Below are 20722 nucleotides of genomic sequence, written 5' to 3'. Positions count from 1 at the left end.
AGGGGGAGCTGCAGCACCCCCCGCACCTCTAGTTCCTGGCCCTATGATCTTCTGGGTAATTTTTCACATTATTACCACTTGGTACCTCTTTTCCCATAATCCTAGGGCAGTGGGTTATTTTCTGGTTACTTATGTCATCATTTCTTGTCTCCAAGGCCTTAAATAGCAAAGCTAAAGTCTTGCAGGCCTCAGCCTACAGGTTCTTGTGTTTCAGCTTGTCTTACTCATGTCTAATACTTGGTTCCTCTAAATACTGATCAATCTCATACTTTTATAATCCTACAAATTAACTCTAATTAACATATAATGAATATATATAATATAACATATTGGTTAATCATAACATCACACAATAAATGGATAATAAACTAAAATCATTGGCTACACTATTGACTTCCTGGCTCGTGGCCCTTTTTATCACATTCTTGTCTTCCGATTTGTAATTAAACTGAAGATTCACGATCATTACAGCATAACAGAGAATACACATGCATGGTCCTCTCCAGGGGGAGAAGGAGAGCCCATTGTCAGGACTGGAAGGGTGTCCTACTCTGGGTAACATTTATCCAAACTCAGGTATTGGAGGAATATTTGATTGGCATATGAGATATCTTCTGCCAGGTGCCTCTGCCCTTGCAAGGGGGAGAGACTCGATGATCTGACAGGCCTTTCCCATCATCTGAGCTCTGATCCTGTGATTGTTCCCTACGTTAGGGTTTCCAGAACTTTGCTATAAGCATTGCCTTCATCCTAAGAGCCCGAACAAATACTTAGGATTCAGCTGATGAGGCAAAGGCCTTCAATAGGAGCAGGATCACCTTGAGTTTTTCTGTTCTGTTAGGTTCCTCCTAGTCTGGTCTCAGCAAGGGCCTGAGCCAACGCTCACTGAGGAGACTTTCCGTTGACTTCAGTGAAAGTTGGATTTGGCCCCTCATGAGGTACTGAGCATCTTTCTCCTGTCTATCCATTAAGGCTTTATGGACTTCAATGAATCTTTGGGACCAGTGTCTGTTTTTCAAGTCCTAAACAAACAAAACAACATTCATTTCAAAGCAAATAAATACATTTCCCCAACGTGGCTTGAGTACCCCCTGGAGGAGGCTGAGGTCTGGTGTATTAATTTGTAATTTCATAAATTTTCATCAACTTTCACACAGTTATGCTCACCACTGGGGTAAATCTACTAGGCCCCAATTATCACTGTCAGGAACTATGGGCTCAAGTTCCCTCAGCTGAGCCTGGAGCTAACCCGCTCAGTCCTCAGGCTGGTTAAAGAGCCCACCCGGGCTGTGGCAGAATCTCCTGATTGGCCCACCAACCTTAATGGCTGCAAGGAGCAAACAGGTCTGCATTTAAGCTCAGCTCCAGGCTTGTTCCTGATGCTGGCTCTGAACCTTGGCTTATCTCCTGGTTCCTGACTCCACCAGCTAAATTGGCCTCTGGCTCTACCCACGAGGCTGGGCTGCAGTGCTAACCACTGGACAGCCTCTTGCTCTAACCACTAGGTCAGACCAACTTGTCCCTGACAATCACTACAGGTCCCCTCAACGAGGCCTGGATCACAGCTCGGGAAACATTGCTCTAAAAGGATACACGATAAAGGTAAAGAGCAGATTCAGATTAGTACACTCAACTACAGCAAAGAGGGTGAAGTACTGTAACTCCCTGTTCAGTGTGTGCTCCATGTCTCCCCTGAGGCCTGATCCATAGTTGACAGGAATCTATCACACTTCCTCATTAGGAGCTTAATTCTCTAGCTCAAGCAGTGAAGGTCGCTGCTCTTTGTTCTGAAGATCCTGGTTCAATCCCCTTGATAACTAAGACTTGGGACAGAGACTATCTTTTTGCTCTGTGTTTGTACAGCACCTAGCACAATGGGGTCCTGGGCCATGATGGGGGCTCCTAGCTACTCCTGCAATACAAATAATTACAAATTATACAAATCTGTTCCCTGTATAGCCATCATCCTGATATGCCAAGGCTTGGAGTAGGGGTACTGCACAGTCACTGCCCATGTGCTGTGAGCCTGCCCAGTTTGGTGCAGCTCTGGGATAAGGGAGCGTACTCTTTCCCACTCGCTCCTTATGTTGCTGGGATTCTCTTTCAACTACAGTCCACCTATGGAGCACCCAACCAGCTGAGTTGTAGGGGCATCATTCCATGAGATGTCAAGGGGCAGTGCTTGTATCTCAGAGGTACCTATCTCCTATCCAGGGCCCCCATGAGGGAGGGAAGCATTATCATCCCGATTTAAACTGGGGAGCTGATACATAGAACAGCTAAGTGATTTGCTGGAGGTCACTCAGGAGGTCTATAACACTGCAAGGACTGGAACCCAGGTCACCTGAATCCCAGGCCAGGGCAGCACTCCACCCTCCAGGCTATACTTCCTCACCTTTACCTCTACTACTGCATGTATTGATCCTGTACAAGGGCTAGTCTGGTAGTGCAGTGACAGCACAGTGCCATGGTCAGGCAAGGACCAGAGAATAGGGATGAAATCCTGGCTTCATTGAATTCAACAGGAGCTTTGCTACTGACTTCAGTGGGGTCAGGATTTCATGGTAGGTCTTGGGCTACTGGGCTGGAAGGAAGCATCTTGTAGCAGTTGCTCATGCCTCTCTCTTGCAGAGGATCTCCGTTGGGAGCCATGGCCAGCCCTTTGCAGAGGGAAGGTTTCTGTACTGGCAGCTTGGTAGGAGGAGAATAGTCCTAGGGTGTGTGAGGCGTGAGATGACTTCTCACCAAAAGAAAATCTCTCCCTTGTGCAGGCCCTATCTGGTTTCCAGCAAGCAGGGGGTTAACTCTCTGCCCAGCCCTCACACAGGTGGAGAGGGTGGAGTAATAAGCCAGGGCTGGGCCAATCAATGTCCCAGTAGGAATATAAACCAGGATAAAGGCAGCTGCTGCAGAGGCAGACTTCAGGATGATAGGGCCTGGGTGCTTTGCTTACCCTATGGGACTGGTGTGAGGCTGAAAATGCCAGGATGTGAAATGAGCTGCTTAGGTAGAAGGGGCTCTGGCAGGGTAAAGAGTTTATCCAAAGGCTCCATCGAGTGAGGTGGAAACAAAACTGCTACAGTCATAGTGGGGATCCCTCTTTAGGGAGTGTGTGGGCTTGCCTGCTTCTGGGGAAGTTCACCTTCCTGTCTGGGTGCTGCTAGCTGTCCCAATACCCCTGAAAAGCCAGGCTTTTTCACCTGTGAAATGCACCAGATTGCAGTGTGGTGGAGATATATTAAAACCAAATATTTTGGGGGGGCCAATTGCCCTGAAATTTCATCCCCCATCCTCAAACACAAACCCTGTGTATGGTCATACATCCTTAAGGCCAGATAGTACCATTGTGATCATCTAGTCTGACTTCTTGCATAATACAGGTCAGAGAGGCTCATTGTGTGTTGAGCCCAATAACTTGTGGCTGAATGAGAGAATTTCTCTAAGCTATCTAGCCTTGATTTAAAGACTCCAAGCAATGGAGAATCCTCAGTTTCCCTTGGCAGTGTCCCAATGGTTCACTACCCTCACAAGTAAGAATTTGCACCTTATTTCTAGTCTGAACTTTGCTGCCTTCCAGTCATGGGATCTTGTTTTAACTTTGTCTGCTCAAAGAGAGCCCTCCGGCATCAGATCTCTTCTCCCCACATAGGTAATCATAGAACATGACCACATCCTATGCATCTACCTTGTTGTGACTACTGACCAGTGTGTAGGGTCAGGAAAAACTAAGATCTGACCCTAAGGGAAAATTACTTCAGCCCCCTGCAAGTAGCTGAATTAATATTCACACTGTGAGGGCTTTGTCTACACTGGAAATGCTACAGCTGCAGTGCTGAAGCTGTACCGCTGTATGCTTCAGTGTAGAGGCTACCTATGCCGATAGGAAGGGTTCTCCTGTCAGTATGGGTAATCCACTTCCCCCAGAGGTGGCAGCTAGGTTGACAGAAGAATTCTTCTATTGACTTAATGCTGTCTACAGGGGGACTTAGGTCAGCTTAACTATGCTGCTCAGAGCTGCGGATTTTTTACGCTCCTGAGCAATGTAGCTGGGTCGATCTAATTTTCTAGTGTAGACCAGCCCCAAGGGCCTGTCATACTGAAGACCTGCCCTTATCTTCAACCTGGCACAATTCAACATCTCCAGAGCTGTGGGTGATGGCCCCTCTCGCTGAGAGCTGCCATTTCACTGATGCTTCCCAGCAGCAAGGTAGTCTGCTGGAGACAGAGGAAGGCTGGTGGGGAGAGTGTCTGCTGGGGACACAGGAAGTGCACCTGGAAGCAGGAGGAAGACAGGCAGCTTCTGAAGTTGTTGCTTGCAAGGTGAGTTCTGTGATTGATTTGTATTTATCTGGTTCATTACGTTAGCTGTGCTTTAATGATTAATAGCAGGTAGGAATACAGGCAACCTACCAGAGACAAGGGAGTACAAAGGCAGACCCCTTTGGGGTTCACAAACCTTCCTTTGGGGACCCCGACTTAGCCTCTGGTGAGCAAATACTCGTGTACTTCTCCTAGGCAAATAAAAGACAGCATAATCTAGTGGTTAAAGCACAGACTTGGGGACTGTAGGTTCTATTCCTGGCTCTGCTAATGACTTACTGTGTGATCTTGGGCAAGTCAGTTTCCCCCATTTGTAAAGTCGGGATAGGGATAGTCAGCTACTTCCCAGGGGTGTCTGAGATGTGCATTATTCATGTCCATGTAGATGCCTAGATGCCAAGTGCAAAGAGTTCTTATGAACTTACCTTTAAAAAACATTGACAGTTTCTTGCTCTTCTCATGTTTCATAAGCTGAGGATTTTTTCCTGTGTCCCAAATGGTGTCATTGTATTGTCAGGATGGTCGTTTTGTGGCTAAATATTAATTTCTTACATGCAAGACATTTTTAATTGTAATTTTGTTGAATAGTTTATTCTTTTGTGATTAGATGCAGTGGTTAGAAAACGTTTTCTATAACTGCAGCTTCCCTTTAACTTTCATGACAGACCAAACAAACCTTTAAATCAAGGGATAGGGTTAAATCAAAGAAGAGCATTAATCATCAAAAATACTAGCAGAATACAGAGAGGTCAATGTGAATAATTACTGCTTAGATGCTAATTATCCACCACTACACAAACCTAACATATTAAACACACTGCTAACATGAATGGCCTCTAGACCATATTGCTTTGTCCCTCACAGCTATCCTACTGTTCTCTCTGCATGGGAGTAATTCAAACATCTGCTAACATAGGCACATCCCAAAATATATTTCTGCTAACTCGCACACAAACTGGGGAGACCTTAGCAGACAGGAAAGAGAAAGGGGAAGAATCTGGAACTTGGACCTAGGGAGTCCATGGAGACTTGGGCTTAAGGAAGGGCCGATCCTGGGGAGCTTGAGATGGAAAAGTGCTTTTACTGTCCTGATCCCAGATACATATGTGACTCGCTCCTTTGTCTGACCTACAGCTTAACCAGGTGTTGAGTGGCCGTTTCCACCGCCTTTGGTTGGAAAACTCATTTCATGGCTTCCAGCTTTCTAATAAGGGGCCTGATCCAGTCCCCCCGAAGTCAATGGAAAGATTCCCATTGATTAGAATAGGCCCTGGATCAGACCCTAAAGGAACAATGCTGGTGAAGGTGCTGAACAGACAGCCCCAAGCGTGCTTCTCCGCTATCCTGCACTTCGTGTGGTCACGTACGTCTGTGCAAACTAAGCAAGTGTAACATGCTGCCGCTGCTGCAAATGAGTGGAGAGCTCTTATCTGACTGTATTTTACATCCACTGTGTATGGGTGCTCTTCTTCTTCTGTGCTTGTCCAGCACCTAGCACACTAGGGTCCTGGCCCATTGCTGGAGCAATACAAACAACTGGCCAAGCCTGCAAGGCCGTACGTTCAACTCAGTGGCATTTCTCAGTGTCTGGAATGCAATCACTTTTGAACACCACATCCAATCAATTCCAGAATTTCAGGGACTGTTCTATGAATGGACAGAACCCTATTGATTTTGGTGAAAATTGGAAAACCAGGAGGAGGAAGTGGGGCATACATGAAGCCCCTGGTATCTGGTTAGCAGAGCTAACACCTTCAACCACCTTGGTAATTGTCTATAGAGCAAAGAATCTTAAATGGAGAGAAAAGTCAAACATTTCCTTGAGCTTTGTCTGTTGTCTTTTGGTGCTAACAGTTACCAGCTGTGCTCCATTCTTTAGCTCTTCCCCAGCCTGCTCAGTGTCACTTCCAGGGTGTGGAAGGTTGGTCTTGTGGCTAAGGCACTGTTAGACTCAAAAGACTTGGGTTCAACTTCCACCTCTCCTGCAGACTCTCTGTGTGACTTTGGGCTCGCTGGGCCTCAGGCTCCTGGTCTGTAAAATGGGGATAGTAACACGCCCTCTGTGTTTTAGCTAGGTAGACTGTAAGCTCCTCAGAACTGCCTCACTGTGTGTGTGTGCCTGTGCAATGGGGTCCTGATCTTAGCTGGGGCCTCCAAGTGCTACCAGAACTCATCTAAGAATAAATTCAAGGATGGATTTAGCTTCATAGGAGGCACAACACCTGCATCCTGTGAAAGGGGCCTGCTACTAACCGATGGCTCTGCCCTGCACTCAGCCTGGCTTTAGTTCCAACCAGTAGCTTTTGAAAGTGTGGCAGAGTACAACAAAGATGTAGAGACCCACACTTGGAAGGCACTGGCCTCCGGGCACAAGCAGCTTCTTAAAATGACTGCTCTCCAAGCAGGCACACATGCCCCTTCTTAAAGGGGCCAGCGTGTAAGCAAGTGCTCTCCCTCCTTTGTTAAGGAAGAATCTCCATCTCTGCTCCCTGACAGAGCAAGGTGACTCCTACCAGAAAATGAGGGATTCTGACAAAAGACACTAAAGAGGCTCAGGAGAGACCTGTGCATTCGATCGAATCCGTGGGGAGCATTTTGAGTGGAAGGGAATGCCTGCTGTTGTTTTACAATCACAGGTTAGGGTCTAGGGTTTGTTTACTTCTTTCTTTTTCCCAAGGACAGACAGCAGAAGCTCCAGGGAGGGAGAGCTGTTTATGCACAGTGAAGAACAGGCCTTGTCTTTCTGCTTTTCTTCGTCCACAGCCATCAGTCTGGCCTGGCTCCGAGGCGCAGTGGCTACTTTTGCTGCATGGAAAACTGGGCTGCTTCCTCTTTCCTCATCTCCCCCCAGAATTCCCTCCGAGTTCTCCGGTTCTGCTGCAAACCTAACTGATCAAGTTCCCGTCCTACTAAGGTCTCAGCACCCATCCTGGAGAGCATCAGGCTAGATCATTAGGTCGCAGCAGTAGTGGCCTTGAGCCTGCCTGGAATACACTGGTGTCGTGGATGTCCCTTTGGGTTGTATTTCCCTTCCCCCCACTCCCCAGTGATGCGGGCACGTTGGTGCTGCTCACGTCCATATCCAGATCCTTTTACCCTACTGCACAGACAGCCAAGAACAAAAGGCCGATGGTCCCTGATCTCCACTGGTCAAGGGCCAAAAGTAGAACAAAGCCTAGGAATGAAGGAGGAATAACAGCAAGAAGAGAGGGGAGGAATGATTCCTTCAGGATAAATAGCAATGTCTCTAACCTCTGCTCTGTGACGCCAGGTCTCTGAGGTTGGAAAGCTTTCAGTCATGGAGGCAAGAGAAACCACAAGATCAGTATGGGACGGGGGCTGATTTGGGACTGAGATGAGGATGTGTGTGTATGTGAATGGCACATCCCCTCCCTCCCCCCCATAAGGGTTTAGGAGATGTGCAGGTTTCCTCTGGTAGCAGATGAGATCAGCCAGACCCTGTGTCCTTCCCCTCTCTCCAGCCCATCTGTTCCAGCCTCTTTCACAAGTGGGATCAGAGGCCAGGAGGGAAGTCTGTAGAACAGGGAAGGCAAGTTATGCCCTGTCTTGTCAAGGTGGGCATAGATCTCCTAGCCTGTAGTCTGGGAGAGGCTGTGGGTTCCGGGTTTACGATGAAGTGACAAAAATTATCTGGGGAAGAGAGAGAAACTGTGTGTGTGGGGGGAGCAACCTACACTGTCACCTCCCTTCCAGCCAGAATGCTACTGACATCATGATTAATTTATCAGGTGCTTATGAATATGCAGATGAGGCTCCAGTTTCTAGGATCCGCTTTCAGGAGAGAGACTGTGATATGGGATTGCTGCTGCCGCTGCTGCCTTCTTAAGAAGCGAAATGTCATGTAGTGGTGTTTAAAATATATAAATAAATGAATTCACCTCCAAATAAGTCAGGAACTCAACAGTCCCGCCTGGGCTGGGAGAGCTACTTATTTCCCTTTGTGGGTAGGGTTCTTATGGGTGCCCCTTTGCTCTCCCCACACATCCCTTCCCCCACCCAACCCAGCAGTCAATTACTTTTTCTGGGGAGGGGGGACATCTTTGTCAGTGTTGTGAATTGCAGCCTCTTGTTTGTTTCAGTCCATAGGAGAAGGCAAAGAAACGTTCATCCTGGGAAATGTGGAAAGGCTTGATTTTCCCATAGGAAGGAGGAGGGAGGGAGCTGACTACAGGTTGTGGGGGTGGGTAAGGCTGGGGGAAGGTATCCAGCGACTGGAGCAGGGCCACAGGGTTCCCCAGGAGGTGAAGCCTCCACCAGCCACTCCTTCCTCTTGCAGTTGCAGCCCTGGAAGGCAGAGGAACCGGTTGTTCAGGCAGCCTGTTGATACTGAGGGCCTCGAGGAGGGAAATGCTGGGGAGTTTTAAAACAAGCTTCTGATGCAGGCTGTGGGACTGACTGTCCCTGTCCCAAAGGGGCCTTGGCAGCACCAGAGAGTAAAATGAGAGGGCTGTTTGATGCACCAGGATTTGCTGGAAGGTGTCTTGATTGGGGGAGGGGTTGCAATAGGCAGAACTATGCCAGCTGGTTCATGGGAACCTTTCAGTGAACGAGTCATGGCTGCAAGGTTTGGTGTGTGTTCGGGGAATGAGGGGGTCCCCTCCTTAAAGCGGAGGATTGGGACTTTGATTTCTGGTTCTGCCACAGCCCTGCTATGTGACCTTGGGCACATCCCGTCATGGCTTTGTGCCTCAGTTTCCCCCTCTGTAATATGCAGGTAGGATAGGGGGAATAATCCCTTCCTGCCTCAAGCAGCAGGGCTGTAGTGAGGCTGGATTAATGAGGGTGCCTACAGAGTTTGGCGATTCCCTGATGAAAGGGACTGGAGAAGGGTGAAATATTATTTTCCTCCAACACGGCAAAGAGGCAGCTCCCACCCTCCCAGAGTGGCTGGAGGCTGGAGCAGGGTCCCTTAGAAAGCTCTCCAGCTGCTGAGGGTTTGGAAAATCACAATGAATCACTTGGCACTAGCTGGGGCCCTGTGGTTTAAAACTCCCCTAAAGTAAAACTTCTGGCCACAAAGTCTGATAAGCTGCAGCTACAGATTCCCATTGAACTGGGGGGGGAAATGTATTTTCAAGTGTATCAGAACTATGAGCCACTGCCGTGCCTCAAGAGAATCTTCCCCCAGCAGAACCTGCTCCCTCTAGGCAGGAAGGTGTCCCTGTTTGCCCATAGAAATAGGCACTGTCAATTCCCATGAAGGAACGGGGCTAGGGCTGTGGTTGGACAGCAGTTGTCAGGTTCCAGCAGGGTCATATTCGTGTTTAGTGGCCATTTGCACCACAGCTGGGCAGTGCTGTGGAGTGGGCTTCATGTTACAATTCTGCCACCAAACTGAATGGAGGGTTGGGGTGATTTGACTGACTCTGGGGAGCCATGGATGCTGCTAAGCCATCCCCCCCAGAGATGACTGACCCCGAGGGTGCCCTGGAATAGGTCTGAAAAGCTCCAGGTCTCTGCTCTGCTGTATTCCCACGGACACCAGTTGGCTGCTGTGTCAACCCACCTCAGCACAGATCTTTTCAGCAAGTGGCACTTGGTCTCTAACAAATGGGGTCAGTCCCTCCCTTGGTTATGGGAAAATAGGAAAGTGGAGAGATTCTCCAGTTACTCACTCCCGGCTCTCTGGGAACGCTGAGTGAGGCATGGGTTTTGCCATAAGCGAAGAAGGGTAATGTCATTCTCTTTGGGACCCCTCGTCTCTGATCACTAATGGGCAGAGAACAAGAAAAGCTGCACTAGCAGTGACCCCCAGAGCCGATGGATGGGCAGGTGGGTTTACACCTCCATAGCTCCTGAGATCTGAATCCCTCCATGGTCTCCTTCCAGGGTGATATAACACAGCTGCCCCTCCCTGACGTACACTGCACTCCCCCCTGGACCTTCTGTGCCCTGTGACACTCTAGCCAGGGGAGGTAGCATTTGTCCCAAGAGAATTGTGTTCCCAGAGCAAAAATGTTCCCTTGCAGTGTCTTGGGGGGGTGGGGGGGGGGAAGGGTCAGCAGATTAGAAGAAAATATGAAAGGAGTGATGAATGGCTGTGCATCTCACTGGCCTATCTCAATAGCTTCATGGCCTGCAGTGCAACCATAGGTGAAAGATGCCGCTAGACATGCCTCCTTCCTCCCTCCAGCTGTGGGATTAGTAACATCACACTAGTGATACCAGGTGGTCCCTTGCCTCCGTCACAGCTCTGCAAGAGGCTCAAGAGACCTGGGTTCTATTCCCTCTGTGCCTCCAACAGTCCTAGGGCAAATCACTGAAGGCCAGAACCTTCCAAAGAGCTAAGTGCGTCGGATGCTGAACTAAATTCTCCCTCCAGTGTAAATGGGGACAGTACTTCTATAGCGCTCTCCATCAGGCAGGATGTGGTAGAGATGTACCAAGTGGGCATCCCCCACCCCAGCTTCCACTCTGGAGGGGGCAGGACTTATCTCATTTTCCCAGGGGAAGGCAGATGTTTTGTTTAGAAAGGTTTGTCTCGGGATTTCACACACATCACCAACAAGCCTCTCTCTCTCTCACACAAGGTGCATGGGGGAGAGGTCACCAAGAGATGACCCAGAGAAAGAGACTCTGAGATCCCAGGAGAGGTGGGATGAGTTAGCCAAGCAATTGCTCCTGAGCAAGAGCCCAATGTCACAAAGCATGGCCCCAAAAGGTGTAAGTACCAGTGGGCCAAAGCACCTGTGACCTCCATGCTCTGCCCAGACACAAAACCTAAGCAGAAAGAAGTGTCAGATTTCCTCCTGTTGGGAGAAGATGCATTTGTTTTAACTGAAGCCCTGCTACCATTCCAGGATCCATGTTAGAGGGGGTGGGATGTAGTTTTTGGTCGTTCTGGAGGATAGGTCCATCAGTGGCTATTAGCCAAGATGGTCAGGGATGCAAGCCCATGCTCTGGGTGTCCCTAAACATCTGGCTGCCAGATCACTCCATAATTGCCTGTTCTGTTAATTCCCTCTGAAGCACGTGGTACTGGCCACTGGTGGAAGACAGGAGACTGGGCTAGATGGAGCCATTATGGCTGTTCTTATGTGCGAGATGCAAAGCCCATTGTAGATGGCTCTCCAGGGCTGGGTCTTGGTTTTCAGAAAGCCTTTGCACCCATCCACCTTGTTCAAGGATGGAACATCCCAGAGCCTCTCTGGGGGCCCCTCACTGGTGCCACGCTTGGGTGGAAGGAGATGTTGCACCCTAAGTGTAGGGGTGCTGCTGGGTCTGTATGGTAATTAAATAGGAGGCATCAAACCTTCATGGGGCCAGACGTTGCCTGGGCAGCCCAAACCCAGGACCTGTGAGACTCTCCCAAACACCCTAGAGCTGCTGCTGGCCAATGGGCTGGGGGGGGGGGGAAGGGGAGCCAGGTGCACCCATGACCAGTAGCGCCCCTCACCCCCCCCAAAATCTGTGAAGAGGGTGTGGGGAGGGGGGCGAGGCTGCTAGCAAAGAGCCGATTTTTAAAGAAGGCCGTATGCCCTTTAAAGAGGCACCATAGAGAGGCGGGTGCGCAGGGCCCCTCACCCCACATCCATCCTCATTAAAGCGGAGCGAGGAACTTCAGTCGCTCGCTGATCTGTCTCGCTGCCCCCGGAGCGGTTTGGGGTGTTACAGGCAGGGGGGAGGGAGGCGGCGAGACGCAGCAAGCGCCTGTTCGAGCCCTGGCACCAGGGCTGAGCTCTGCTCTGAGTCCCGCTGCTCTCCGCTCGCCAGCCTCCGTGCGCTCCGCTGCGCAACGTGAACGGGGCAGGGGGCGAGGGCGCTGGGTCGGGTTGTTTAGCTCTGCCAGGGGAGACGGGCCAGTTTTTGCGCTTCTAACAAAGGCTCAAGGTGCTGCTGCTCCCCGCCCCCCTCGGCCATCCTCGCTGGGGCCCGGCCCTCAAGCCCCACCGCGATCCGGGCCCCAGCTCCCCAAAACTCGCCTCTGCCAACGGGGCAGGTCGGAGCGTCTTTTTCCCATTCCCCCGAAGTAGCGGGAGGGCTGCAGTGCTCCAAAACCGTCGCTAGGGGGAGCTCTGACAACTGGCTTCGCCTTAGTGCCAGGATAGGTTTAATGGAATCAAATCACAACAATAATCATACAAAAAAGATTTCGGAGACTTCGAAGAGAAAGAAAGAAACCAACAGAACAGGAGACTCCTGCCCGCAACAAAGCCAGAAAGTTGGTGTGGGGGAGAACAGTTACAACCCCCAGTGAACGGGCCCCACAGTAATTCCAGGCTGACACAGGGCAATTTGTAATTTAAAATGTTATAGCTGGATTATTGGGGGTACACACACACACACACACACTTTGCTACCTTGTGATTAAGCTCGATATACTCGACTAAATTTTTGCTTGACTAAGCGGAGTCTCCTGTTGTTTGTGCCTTTCCAATGCGATTTTTCCAAATCTCCTCCCCCCCCAATATCTCTGGAGAGGAAAGCACAGTACTTCGTTGCGATCTTTGGGTTTTTGCAACGATTCGAACTAAAGCCATCGGCAGTTTCTTTCCCCCCCCCCCCCAGCTCACAGGAGAAATCGTAGCAATTCTGTTGTAAAAAAGATGGACAAGCATCAACAGTCGATTTTGCTCTAAACCTGCACGGTTTTTGCATGGGCTTTCAAAATCCTCCTCCTCTGAGGTCAGCCTGTAGGTGGTCAGGGAGCCTTGATTACCTTCATTCATTTGGTTTTTTTTTTTTTAAATAAAACACACCACCAAGTGGCACAGAGTGGTGATAACAAACTGCAACTTAAAAAAACCCCAACTTCACAAGTACATCAGGGAGGATGAGGCGAGAAAAGCAGGCTGCTGCTGTGGCAGGGTTGGGGATGGAATTAGTTTAGCGCTCTCTGCCTAGGCTGAGATAGGAATACACCTTGTGCACCAATTTTTCAGACCCTCTCCATGGCTGTTTTTTTATGGATCAGCTTGTGGACTAGGAAACCCGCCGCTGGGCTAATGGAATTGGTGTACTCTGGTGCTAGTACTTTTGTGCAAGCCAGGCACGCTAGGTCTAAACTGGTTTTAAGCAAGGAGCAGGCACTTGCCCCTAGCAGATCTGATTTATGTGGTTGAAATATCCCTATCTCCACCCTCCTATTGTCTTGAAGTAGATGAACAGTTAAGACCTGGGTACAGTATAAGCCTAGGTAATTTAAAAAAGAATGCAGCACTTTTACCTGTTGTTGAGTTGAGGGTCTCCTAGCGTAGGTAGAAGTGCTGTTCTCTTGGTAGTTGAGGGCCTTTTAGGCAAATGCTTGAGATCAGTTAATCTATGCAGGGGTCACCTGAGAATCACCCACCTGGGAAGCTGAATAAGTGGCATCTCCACTCATCTGAAAGCTAAAGATTTGTCAGCTCCTTCTACAAAAAAGAAATTCAGGCTAGAGGTAATCTCCCCCCCCCCCCACCAAAGAATTTAGGGTGGGATCTATAGATCCAGCCTAAATTGGAAAGCTCTTTGGTATAACCATTCATATAGCCAAGCTGTGAGCTCTAGTGATTTCATCTATACTGTGCAAAACCTTCCCAGCATAGGACTGGGAGAGAGAGAAGAGGGCTAAGCCCACTTAAAAAGACCACCACAAACTTTATAATGGACTTTTTATTAAGATTATAAATTTAAACAAATCTGAACAGTTTTACCCGGTGATATACCATTCAATCTGCACAAAAATACAGGGATACAAAGAAGAAAAAAAGAAAAAGAAAGAAAGAAACGTTTGGCAAGGCCTCCCTAGTACACATAGTGCTTATACTGTGATGGTTGGGATGACAGGGCTGCAAAAACAAAAATTAAAAACAAAACAAAACACCTTTTTACAACAAAAGGTTTCTTTTTTTTATTTAAAAATCCAAAATAATAAAAAAAGGTGGGGAGAGTCAAAGGGCAACAGATCTCTTCACAAGACCAAGCAATGCTGGTTTTAGGATTTGGAAGGTTGAAACCAGAACCGTCAAACTTAAAACAAAAAACCCCAGCACACCACATTCCAAGAGACGTTAAAAGTAGTGTTAACACGTTTACCTGTGGCAGTCACATACACCTAGGTGAAGGTACACAAACACAGAGCGAGGGTGGGGTAAGAGGAGGACTGCAGAGCTGTGCATGATGGGAAATGTAGTTTGCCATGTTGTCCCCAAACACATTGTGTCCGGTTAAAAAGCAGTGGCCGGCAGGACTACAGGTCCCATGGAGCAGCCAGAAGAGTGGAAGGGGGTAAGAGAAAACCGCCCTTCTTTCTCCCCCCGAGAAGCTATTGTGCTCTGCAGGGTTACCCTGGCACAGATGGTAGGCAGAGGGGTCGCAGCAGACAGTTCTTCTGGCAAGTGAGGAAAGTTGAAATGTTCTCATTTCTGCCTTCTGATTTTTTTTTTTAATAAAGGAAACAAAGTAGAGCACGCAAGAGGAAGGCTGCTCCCGAAGGAAGCGCGCTGCTGGAGGGAGGCACTGACCCACGCTGCTGCTGGCGGTGTTGGGAGGGGAGAGGAAAATGGAACTAAATGAAGTCGTTTGAATGGGAGACGGAAGGATTTAATCCACCCCGCGAGCTATGAACCTTGCAAACGCGCCAGGGGTCCGTCTCCCCCTGCCTGGGACAATCAAGGAGTGTCAGCTTCACAGAACTGACGGTGCCGAGGCAGCAACAACAGAAATCGATCACACTTGGCTCCCCCTTTTTCTGTAGGCTCATTCTCCCCGCTTAGACCCCCCCCCCAAGCCCTGCAGGCAGAATCCCCCCCCCCGCGTTAGTCCAACGGCCTCTACAAGCTTCGGCGTCTCTTCCCACCCCCCACCCAGCGCAAGCAGCTCCTCCAGGGGCAGAGAAGTGCAGCTCTCCAAACTCTTCCCCGGCACACACGGCTTCCTCCGGGCAGCAGCCCTCGCCTCACGTGGCATGCTCCCGGGCTGGAGTCGCCCCCGCACGCAATACAAAATAAAGCCCGAGCGGACACACGGAATAGTTAAATAGGTGCTTTTCATCTCTGCAAAAATAAAGTCCCAAGATCTGCGATTTTTATTGTACAGTTTATAAAACATGAGCTCGGCTTCCCCTCCCCCGCCCGCCCCTCTTTGTTTCAGGGGCCCCTCTGGAGTCCGTGTCCCTTGGATCGCTCCCCCCGTCCATCCCCGCCCCTAGAACGCCACGATGGCTCGAGTCCAGGCTCCCAGGCTGGCCAGCGCCTGCTTGCCGCACAGCTGCCCGTTGAGGGGCTGCTCACAGTCCGCCTGCTGCCGGCTCACCAGCCCCGTGAAGCCGGAGCCGAAGATGGAGATCAAGTTGGAGATGTTGGAAGAGTCCGGGGGCTGCTCGGGGCTGAAGTCCTCGAAGCGGGCTCGCTTGCTGCAAGGGGAGAAGGGGGAGCCGCCCCCCACCACCACCCCTCCCGGGTCCCCATCCTCCTCGTCCTCCTGCCCCGGGTAGTACTTGCGCTTGGTGCCCGGGGTAGGCGGCGGGGCGCCGAGTCCCGCGGCGCCCTGGCAGCAGCACGGGCACTGCGAGCAGCAGTCCTGGTGCAGGTAGCCGTTCTCCACCGTGGTCACCACATGGGTGTCCAGGTCCAGCACCGTGGTGCGGCTGCTACAATGCGCCGAGGCGCCGCCGCTCGCTGCGCTCATGGCCGAGCCTGGAGGCGCCGGGCTGCCGAAGTCACAGCTCGCCGGCACCGGGTAGAGCAGCCCCGAAGAAGCGCTGCTGCCGCCGCCGCCGCCCCGGTAGAAGCCGGGGGAAGAGTCTCTGCGAAGCGCCGAAGGGGCCGCCGGCTGCGGCTGCTGGGGCGGGCTGGGTTGCAGCTCCAGCGGCTCGTCCTCCTGGGGCGCACCGGGCAGGAGCGCAGCGCACACGGGCACCTCCAGCAGGTCGCCGCCGCCTCTTCCCAGGGCTGCCCCAGCCGCACCGCCCAGCCCGCAGCTCCGCGGCTGCTGCATGCCCGGCTCTGGGTCCTCGGCCGCCAGCTGGAGCGGGCTGAATTCCGGGGGGATCTCTCCGGCGGGCGCGCAGCCCGGGGGCGCCCCGAGCAGGATGCCGCCCTCCTGGTAGTGCTGCTGGCGGCGGCAGAGCTCGGCGTAGCGCTCGCTCAGGTAGAGCTGCCGGGCGTTGCGGAGCACATAGGAGACCAGCAGGTTCTTGTGGAGCTTGATGCCCCCGCGCTGGGTGCGGGAGCTGTGGATCTTGCGCAGGGAGAGGCTGATCAGGCTCTGGGCGTCCAGGGCGCACTCCATCCTCCTCCGGCCCCCCAGCATCTGCTCGCTCCGCGCTGGCAACCAGACACCCCGGGCCGCATCCACCCGGGCCGAGAAAGGGCTGGGGGCTGTTGTTGGTGGGGGGGGTCTCTCTCTCTGTCTCTCTCTCAGGGGGTCGCCAGCGCTCCGAGGGGAGCCACCATCACCGGTGCGCCCTGCGCCCCCGTGCCGCCGCCGCCACCCCCCTCACCACCCGCCCGCACCTTGAGCGCAAAGCAATGAGCGCTCGCCTACCCAGCCCCCGCTATTTATATGTCCTCCCCAGCCCCGCCCTTGGCTCCGGCAGCCTATCGCCGGGCCCGGCCCGGCCTGACGGGCAGCCGCCTCCCGCCCAGGAGAGACCGGGCCGGCCAATCAGGGGAAGGCGGTTCCTTTGTGCTATTCAAATACCTAACAGACTTGGGGCTGCTGCCTGGAATGTTCTCATGAGAGAGGAGCCGCCGCGGCAGCCTGCAGCCCGAGCCGGGGTGGGCGTGTGGGGCTGCAGCCGGGGGGCGGAGGGGATGGGTGGGGGTGGGGGGACACGTGCACCAAGGGGACTCCCCCCTGGTCATGCCCCCCGCCCCCGGGTGGGGAGGCTGGTTTCCCCGCGGCTGCGCTGCCTCCCTTGGCAGGTGAGCGGTTACCATGTGCGGGGAGAGGGGGCTGGCCTGAGACGCTGGGTGGCTTCTGGGCTTCTCCCTCCCTCCTCCTTCCAGCAGGTGGAAGGGGGGGGGGAATGCAAGAATAAAAATACTGAATAATTAATTACTAACAGAATCCTAGAGACCAGAGCTGGAAAATCCCTCTCCTGGGCGGGTGATCCGGCCCCCACCTGGCCAGGCAGGGAAAGCACATGGCTCCCATCCTCCCTACCGGCAACACTGAACATGTGAGCGCCCTGAAAGCCCGCGGAGTTCACCGGGCAGGGAGGCGATGTTCCCACCCCGCTTCAGTTCCCACGTTCTGTATGCAATGTTACGATCCGCAGAGAAGTTACACAGAATTGCCTCGCGGTCTCTTCGCCACGGGGTGCTGGGCTTCGGGAAAACCCGCTGTGGACCCGATCCTGCAACGCGCGCTGCGCCGGCGGAGCCCTGCACCTGCACGGATCCCCCATTGACTTCAGAGGGAATCCAGGCCTGATCCTGCACAGTGGCAGTTTTGCCACTGACTTCAATCAAAGCAGGACCGAGCCCACTGTGCATGTCCAGGGGTTTGCCTGCCTGGAGCTTTTGCAGAATTGGGGCCTTTAGCACGTGTGTAAATTTACTCCAGGACAGAATCAGAATCAGTGTCCCCCCACTTTTGAAGGCAACACTCATTCCTGACTTCAATGGGGCTCCCTGCCTGGCTCCAGTTTCATGGAGCCCCAGAAAAACATTTCATCCAGGCCTCTGACCATAAAGGGAAACCTCTTATTTTACATTTATTTATAAAATATGATTATACCAATAGAATAATAAAAATATTTTATAAATGAAAGACCATCTCAGGACCTTGCCACTGACAATGTTTGCGGCTAACGGTATTTTATGTACTCTTGGTGCATTGCACAAGCAGTTAAAACATAATACCGTTGAAAACAATCTATAAAACCCAAGTAGAAGACAAGTAGCAAGAGCAGTAAAACAGGAGGAGAATCCTGTGGTAGGGCTGAGGGCCTGAGGAAGAGGGGAGTCCTGTACAAGGAGTGATAATGGTAACTGCTGACAGCCACTCCGACAATGCAGCGTTCAGTAGAGCTGCCCAGGAGATGTTTTTTTTCCCCCTGAAATTGTTTTTTGATGAAAACAAACTTTTCATCAAAAATTTTCTTCAAAATTTTTTTGGGTTTTGTTGAAAAGATGAAAAAGTTAGGCTGAACCCCTCCCTTCTTCCCCCTCCTCCAGCTTTCTTGGTTTTTGATTATGGCATCCTCTCTCCCCCTGGTTTTTTTTTTTTCATTATTATTATTATTATTATTTAACAAAAATCATAGTGTTGAACCTAGCTGTTTCCCGTGGACATGTATCTTGATTGAACAAGCCAGTTCTCATTGGGGAAAAAAATTCAAATGAAAAATTTCAGCCAGCTCCAGTTTTCAGTCTTGTTTCTACACAGTGGGTGGGATGGGTTGAGGAAGCTGGACTGTGCTTTATTTATCTGGATTTGGCCATGATGGATACAGTACAAAGCACGTTTTAGGGCCTGATCCTGGGCTCCTCACTCTAACAGTCCTTTCCCATGCTAGTAGCCTCATTAACGTCGTCTTCTTCTTTCGTATGGTTGATGCAGAGCAGCAATTACAATTTCATCTGAAGTTGATTGAGCCAAATGGCTACATCAGAAGTAGCAGAGTTTATTGCAGTGATGCCTCCTTCATATTTATAAATTGGGCAGTAGGTGATGGTATGTTTGAAGGTCTGCTGTGGGGAGCCACCCTCACGCCAGGAAGTCCTTGATTTTCCATTTGTGCATTAGATGTCTGCATCTACCATGGTCGGTTTGGATTTGGTTCAGAGTTGACCAACATGTCTGTGGAAGGTTGAACCCAGGAACCTTCTGTGTGGGATCCGGCACAAGGGGCTTATTTTTTAAGTCTTGTTTAGCACAATCTGCTTTCCAAGCCTCCGTCTGATCGTAGCCTGATTGCATGAGGCTAAGCGAATGTTCCCAGGAAGGCTTGCGGGACTTAAGACGTTGGAGGGGGGCGTTGTTGAGGTCTTGGTGGATAGGAAGACATCTGTTTTCCTGGATTCACTGAGCTTTGCGGAGTGTCGCAGCAGTTCAGTGTATTGGCGGGGGAGCGATGTTAGACAGAACAGGCAGCCATGGTGTTGGAGTCAACTCAAGGGTTCCAGTGATGCCCCACGTCACTGCATCACCTGGGTGTCAACAAGTCGCATGTGGCTGCATCTGCCCCATACCGGTGCACAATCTTCAGTTACTGCATATACAAGTGCTATTGTTTGCAGGTGTTCGCAACACTGATGCCGATGCATCCCAGGTTGTACCTGCTAGTTTCTGAATTATGTTGGCTCTCGTTTTTATCTTTGCAGCTACCTTCTCAAGATCCAGCTCCTTGCAGGTTCAATCTCAGATAAAAACAAGAGCGCCCCCGAACTTCAGTGGGCCTGCTCCAGTAATAAGGATGGTATTTGTGGTTAAGACTCAGGACGGAGACTGAGGAGACCTGAGTGCTACTCTTTGTTTTGACGCATGCTTCCTGTGTGACCTTGGGCCAAACTTTTCAAAGGAGGCTTCTAGGTTTGGATGCCTCCATTTTTGGCTGTCTCACTTGGTACCCATTGGGCCTGATTTCTCCTGCTGCTCCCAGACACTGGAATTTTGGGGTGTGCAGCACTTCTGAAAATCAGGCCCTGGAGGTCCTAAGTTGGACACCCCAAAAGAGAGGATACTCTTGAAAACTTCTGACCAGATCCTCTAAACACTTAACCTATGGTTAACTTTCTTACCATGGGCACTGCCTTTGATTTCTATGGGGCCCTCACAGCTGCAAAATTAAGCATGTGCATAAAAATTTGCAGGATTAGAATTTTTGGCTTTAATCTTATTGTGCTTCAGTTCCCCAACTGCAAAATGAGGATATTCAATACTTCCCTGCCGCACCAGGATGTTGTGAGGATAAATTCATTCATGTTTCTTGTGAGATGTTCAGCCACTCTAGGGACGAGCACCATGAAAAATAGTATAAATATTATTTTTGTATCGCATCTTTCATACAAGCTAGATCCTACAATGTATTACACAGTTACATAATACAGCTAAAAAGTTAAAAATAAAAGTATAGCAGGGGAGAGAGAAATGAAGAGGGGTAAGCAAAGGAGGAAGCATATGCTTTCAGCTGAGATTACAAAATAGATGGGGAGTTGATGAGATGGAGAGTCAAAAGAAGTCTAATCTAGAGGGCAAGTGCTGCAAAAGAGAAGGCTCTTGCACCAAACTGGCAAGATTATTGTTTATACATTGTAGTAAATGTATATAGGGCTTTTGCCCTCTGTTCACGAGGTACTTACATTCATAAGTAGTTCCACTGACTTCAGTGGGAATTCTCATGTGCTTAAAGTTAGGCATGAGCTTAAGAACGTTGCTGAGCCCTGTATCTTACAGAACCTGGGAAAGTCAGGGAGCCTGGTTCTTCACTCTTTTACGGTGGTGTGAATGGAGA

At 50.7% G+C, this 20722-nt stretch overlaps 1 protein-coding gene across 1 annotated transcript; it reads right to left on the bottom strand.

Annotated features, from left to right (window-relative positions):
• Nucleotides 1-15465: 15465 nt before the first annotated feature.
• IER5L (immediate early response 5 like) lies at nt 15466-16572 on the bottom strand. The gene has a single exon (XM_065419037.1). The coding sequence runs from the start codon at nt 16570-16572 to the stop codon at nt 15466-15468; it is 1107 nt and encodes a 368-aa protein (XP_065275109.1).
• Nucleotides 16573-20722: the final 4150 nt, after the last annotated feature.

The sequence above is a fragment of the Emys orbicularis genome, chromosome 18 (genome assembly GCF_028017835.1).
Source record: "Emys orbicularis isolate rEmyOrb1 chromosome 18, rEmyOrb1.hap1, whole genome shotgun sequence".
Lineage (NCBI taxonomy): Eukaryota > Metazoa > Chordata > Testudines > Emydidae > Emys > Emys orbicularis.
This window is presented reverse-complemented; position numbering and strand designations above follow the sequence as displayed.